This window comes from Leptonychotes weddellii, chromosome 4 (genome assembly GCF_054177405.1).
Source record: "Leptonychotes weddellii isolate Sample4059 chromosome 4, ASM5417740v2, whole genome shotgun sequence".
Lineage (NCBI taxonomy): Eukaryota > Metazoa > Chordata > Mammalia > Carnivora > Phocidae > Leptonychotes > Leptonychotes weddellii.
The window spans coordinates 16,562,486-16,568,485 of NC_138372.1; the positions used below are offsets into that span (position 1 = coordinate 16,562,486).

A 6,000-nucleotide genomic window follows, 5' to 3' on the forward strand; every position below is an offset into this window, starting at 1 on the left:
TCAAAAGGTAGAAACTTTCAGTTCTAAGATAAATCAGTACTAGGGATGTAATATACACCATGGTGATCATAGTTAACACCGCTGTGTGATATACAAGAAAGCTGTTAAGAGAGTAGATCCTAAAAGTCCTCATCACAAGGAGAAATCATCTCTCTCTCTCTTTTTTTAAAAAAGATTTTATCTATTTGAGAGAGAGAGACAGAGAGCACCAGTCGGGGGTGAGGAGGGACAGAGGGAGAGGGAGAAGCAGACTTCCTGCCGAGCAGGGAGCCCAATGTGGGGCTTGATCTCAGGACCCCGAGGTCATGACCTGAACCGAAGAAAGATGCCTAACCGAATGAGCCCCCCAGGTACTCCTATTTCTTTTTATCATGTCTATACGAGATGGAAGATGTTAACTAGGCCTATAGTGGTCATTATTTCATAATATATGTAAATCAGACCATCATGCTGTCCACCTTGAACTCACAGTCATGTATGGCAATTATTTCTCAGTGAAACTGGGGAAAAAGAAGATTTTAAAAGATGTGGCTCGGGGCGCCTGGGTGGCTCAGTTGTTAAGCGTCTGCCTTGGGCTCAGGTCATGATCCCGGGGTCCTGGGATCGAGCCCCGCATCGGGCTCCCTGCTCAGCGGGGAGCCTGCTTCTCCCTCTCCCACCCCCCCTGCTTGCGTTCCCTCTCTCGCTATGTCTCTGTCAAATAAATAAATAAAATCTTTAAAAAAAAAAAAAAAAAAGATGTGGCTCTTTTAGAGCCCACCATTAAATTGCAACTTTGCTGGGAAAGCTACCCGTTGAAGGCCCAGGTAGCCAACCCCAGACCTGTGCCACCTGGTGCATCTCCAGGACTTTGGGCCTCATCCTTGAAACACAACAGCGGCTCTTATTATGAGAGCTGTGATTTTAAAGCATGGAGTCCTTTTCAAGACCCCCAAAGAGCACTGTCATCCAGAGACGCTCTGGTTTAGAGAAAAATGTCCTCATCCTGTCCCTTCTTGAGGAAACCCAAATTGCAGATCCCTTTCTCTCTTTTCCTTTATCAACAGTGTCCTGCAGCAAATCTTGCTCTACAGGGAGCCTCTCTCAGCCAGGTGTCCCCAACGAGCCCCGAGGACTGAAATCAAGTGTTGATGGTTGACATTCCCGGCTAGTTCCCGGCTCAGGGACACGCACTCGAATGGGGAACGTGCCTCAGTCCGAGGGATGAAGCCCCAAGGGGACGAAGCTCAGGGAGGACCTGAATTGGTGAGGCTGGGGGCAGCTCCCTGGACCAGCCCCTGTTGACAACAGAAGATGATGAGGCCAGCAGGGATAGTAACCACGCGCACACGTCTAGCGTGGCTTTCCCTACCGTCTACGTCAACTTGGGCCCTCGTCACCACACCCTCTGAGGAAGGTACGGTTACTCACCCCTGTTTTGGAGATGAGGATGAAGTTGAATGTTGGAAGGTTGGAGGGGCCCTGATGGATCACACTGTCCCGTTTCTTCGTCTTACAGGTGGGGAGGGCCTCCCCCAGAAGGAAAGAGGCAAGCCAAGAGCCCACAGCCCGCTAGGAGCAGAGTCTGGACTGCCGCCCAGGCCTCCTGAACCCCCGCGCAGAGGCTGCCCTTGTGTTAGTCATCTGTTCAGACACTCAGACGCTGTTTGAGCACCTCCAGTGAGAGCCAGGTGCTGCGGGGCTGGTGATACCGCAGGGAACCGGACCCCCACAGCCCCTCTGGGCTCCTTTGATACCTTCACATAGGCAGCACTCCTGGGCAGTGGTGGTTGCCTCTTTCCAGCCATGACACGTTATCACCGACCGCACGCACGCACGCATGTGGTGAGTTCTCTGGACATTCCAGAGGAGCCTGCCGCGCCCTCACCCCCCCACCCCCGCCCCACTGCGTGTGTGATACGTGTCCCAGACGTGCCACTCCCTTCTGGTGACTCCTTCAGGGAAGCACACTGAATGTAAGCTGGGGGAGAGGTGTTCTTCTAGAGACAACCTGGTCAAATCTGTCAGAATTTGTAAAAAATCGGATGATTCTCCAACTTGGGAACTTTAGCAATAACAAGTTATGAGTGACCCCTCACAGCTGACCACGAGACGCCAATGACTTGTGGGGTACAAGGTCCTGTCCCTTTTTCTGGGTCAGATGATCAAGGGGATCATGGTCAAGGTGCTCAGGGCCCAGCCAGCCGTCTGATGGAAAGGAGGGGAGGGGTGTCACCACCCTGACCCCACGGAGCCTCAAAACTGATAGAAGTCATGAGCCCAGGAGCCTCGAGGTTCACTGTGTCTGCGAGGATCAGGGCCTTGTGAGTGAGGAGGGAGCCTCAGCAGGGAGGAGAGTCTGGTCCTACCAGCCCAGCTGACAGCGGAGGCTCTGGGGCTCCCCCTGGGCTTGGGGACGGCGAGTGTCAGAACAGGCGCTCCAGGCGAGTGAGGGGTGGAGGCAGCGCCTGAACCCAGGCCTCCGCGGCTGCATCCTCTGCCTCTGTCTCCAAGCCCCTGGACGGACGACACTCAGCCCGTCACCTCTGCCGACAGCATGCCCTTGGCCAGTGTGCGCTGAAGACAAGGTCATCCGGGCCAAGTCCCAATTTCTCCACGACTAGCTAGGGGAGCTGGGGCAAGTTACCTCAGTGCTCTATGCCTCTGTTTCTTCATCTCTATGGTGATAATAAAAATCACAGTTCTAAACTCAGAGGATTCAGTTAGAACTAACTGACCTAATACAGGAGAAGAGCTCAGAACGGTGCCGAGCGGCACGTTGTGAAATGGCAGGCACCAGGATCCTTAGGGCCCGTCCTTGCAGGAAGGGGGTGGGCGGGGGGCAACTCACTTGTGGCCTTGGATGGGTTTGTTGTTAACCGTTTGCCACTCAGAGGATCCTGCCTCCCGGGAGTAGATGTAATAACCCAGGAGTTCTGGGGCGTCTTTCACGGGCTCCCAGGTCAGGGCCACAGAGGTCTGTGTGTCTCGGAACGCTTGAACTTGAGCTGGAGGAGGAAGAGTACCTACAAAACAGAAACGTGGGCTGTGTGAGGATGCTGAGCGACCTGGCCTAACAGACTGGGGCGGGGAGAGGTGTGGGGAGAGGCTGGGAGAAGCCCCCCTGCAATCCAGGGTGGCAGTGGGGTAGCAGGCCTGCCATGGGGCTTCGGGCATCCCCTTCCTGGGCCCTATTAGTCTCAAGTCCTCTCCCCTCTCGCCTCCAAACATCTCTGCTTCCTCCCGGCAGCCTCCATTCATTCATCCTTAGTCTCTGTCCCCTCCCCCACTGCTCTCTTTTGCTTTTCTTGTGTTTTCTCGTTTTTGTATAATAATTTTACATTTCTCATACAAGTAAATGCTTTTCCCTTTTTTCTCCCTTCCCTCCGTTCCTCTCCCCCCTTTTTCTCTCCTTTCTTTTATTGAACTGTACTAGAACTTTGTCCTAAAACTTCCTTGTGGTTGAGACTGCCCACATCTGATCATAAACAGCTCACTGGCCGGACCCCGAATCATGTCTAAATCTAAATGGTAACTGGGCCAAAATTAAAGGAAAACATCACTTGCCCACCAACCCATTCATATTTGCTGTGAATATGTATACACACACACAAATATATATATGCAGATATATATGTGCATATATACACATATTATATAATATATGCACACATATAATACATATTATATGTATATATATGCACATATATATCTGTGTGCATATATATATGTGTGTGTATATATGTATGTATGTATTTCCTATATTATTGGAACAGAGCAAATCTAGGGCTTTGCTCTCTCCCCCAAATGGGCCCTGCAGCACATCAGGCTCCTCTGGGCTCAGTAGTGCTGCAGCTGGGCTCCTTAAAGGGCCAGTCAGTCAAGACAGCTGCAGGGAACCTTCTAATCTGATCTTATCAAAACTCCAAGAACCCCAGAATCCGGAGGCCTCAGAAGAGGGAGGGGCCCCGGGAGGTGGGGGCCAGGATGGAGCTGCACCTGGGAGACTCAGGAAGGGGTGGAGGTGGGAACAATAACCAGGCCTTCAGAACAACACGTCTGGCAGCTGAGGACACCAAGGTTTGCAGCTAGGACATGACTCGCCCAGGCCCACGCTGTGCTGCTGCCAAGAGGTGTCCTGCCTGGTGAGCCAGGGCTTGGGATGGGACAGCTTTAGGACTTGAGGGACCACTTGCTCACACTCGGCTCCTGCGCTGGACCAGCTGGACTCTGCAACCTGTGAATTGTTGAGCTGGAAAAAAATTCCCATACTCTCACGAGCTCCCTACTCAGAGAGAGACAATTCCTGGTGTTCTGAAACTTGACAGGCCTGAGATCATGTTGCTTTTCAGCTTCATGGTGGGAAGAAGGGGTCAGGGACAGGGAAGTGAGCATGGCTTTGTCCCCACAGCGATGGGGCCCCGGCCCTGGATGCCGACAGCCTGGCCTGGCCCCCATCTCCTGCATCACACCGGTACCTGGCTTCCCCCTCAAGGCGATGGGCTCGCTGGGCTCCGAGGGATCGCTCATGCCATACTGGTTTATTGCTCGCACTTGGAAGACGTATGACTTCCCTTTCTCCAGATCCAAAAGGGCGAATCTTGGGGATTTCACAGGAGTTTCTGAGCTGATGGCCTCCCAGGTGCCACTACCTATGACTGACTGTGACAAAGGACAGAAATATACATTGATGCAGCGGTTGCCTGGGCCGGGGCTCTGGGCCAGGTGCTCTGATCCCCGGCCCGGGCTGCCCCTGAACACGGAGCTCTGCACCCACCTGCCTCCTCCACATCTCTACCTGGATGCCTCCTGAGCATCTCACATTTGCCATGTCCGGAACTCCACTCTGGATCTTCCCCTAAACCCACCCACATTCGGTTGATGGGACCTATCCTTCCAGTGGCTCAGGCCAAAAGCCTTGAAACCATCCTGGACTCCTTCCCTCTGTCCCTCACATCCCAAATAGGGCTCCATCAACAAATCCAGTTGGCTCCACCTTCGGAATTTATCCAGAATCCAACCCTGGCCTCCCACCCTAATGCCCCCGCTACAGCCTTGATCCAAGCCACCATCATCTTTTACCAGAGCTACATCACTCTTTTCTCCAAACGATGCTCGGAAGGATCCCTTCACAACACAAGTCAGATCACGTCCCTGGCTGCCCACAACCACATCTCCCTCAGAGCCAAAGCTTCTCCGTGGCCTGACCCCTGTTACCTGTCTGGCCACATCCACTTCCCCTTTGCCCTGTGCCTCCCTGCTGTTCCTGATGGCACCAGGCCCAACTCCTGCCTCTGGGCCTTTGCACTTGCTCATCCCTTTGCCTGGGATGTTCTTCCCCGCAGAAATCTCTGGTGGGCTCCTCATTTCCTTTATGCTTTTATTCAAAACTCACCTTCCCGGGGAGGACTCCCAGCCCCCCATCTAAAATGTCAGCCACCCCTTCCCCCAACACTTCAAACCCCTTCCCTGCTTTTCGTCTTTCTCCTTAATGCCTACCACTAGCTAATGTGCTAAGTATTTTCCTGACTTATCTTCTTTACCGTCAGTCCCCGCACCCCTGACTCAAAGCTCAGCTCCATGAGGCAGGGGTTTGTCTGTTTTATCTGCTGCCACATCCCCAGGGCCAGGAACAGCACTGGCACGTGAGAGGTGCTCAGTCTATGTTTGGGGGACCAATAAATGAGAAAATGAATGAATTCTCACAATAACCCTGGAGGTGGGTGTTAAATTTCCCCACCAATGAGAAAACTTGTGTTCAGGGAGTTTGGGTCACTTGGCTGAAGGTCACGTATCTAATAACTAGTGTATTTGGTATTTAAGCTCAGGTGTGGGTGCTCGCTCAAACCTGCTCGCTCTCCACAGCATAAGGGACTCAAAAGGCAGCCATGAATCCCGCATCTCTGGGCAGATAGAGGGTGAAGAGCTGAGGGTGATGCAGGTGAGTGATGCAGCCAGAGTCCACCTCTGCTGAGTCTGGGCATGCCAGGTAAGATCCAGAAGCACTGGGGGAACTCGCTG

The 6,000-nt window shown here is 53.0% G+C and overlaps 1 protein-coding gene across 3 annotated transcripts in view; it reads right to left on the bottom strand.

Annotated features, from left to right (window-relative positions):
• The window catches only part of MYOM3 (myomesin 3), a 54,563-nt gene that overhangs the window by 25,905 nt on the left and 22,658 nt on the right, over positions 1 to 6,000 (bottom strand). For all 3 annotated transcript variants that reach the window (XM_081817727.1, XM_081817728.1, XM_081817729.1), the window contains exons 15-16: positions 4,458 to 4,641; positions 2,831 to 3,005 (exon numbers count right to left, since the gene is read on the bottom strand). In XM_081817727.1, coding sequence (XP_081673853.1) covers positions 2,831 to 3,005; positions 4,458 to 4,641 — 359 coding nt within the window. The remainder of the gene's footprint in view (positions 1 to 2,830; positions 3,006 to 4,457; positions 4,642 to 6,000) is intronic.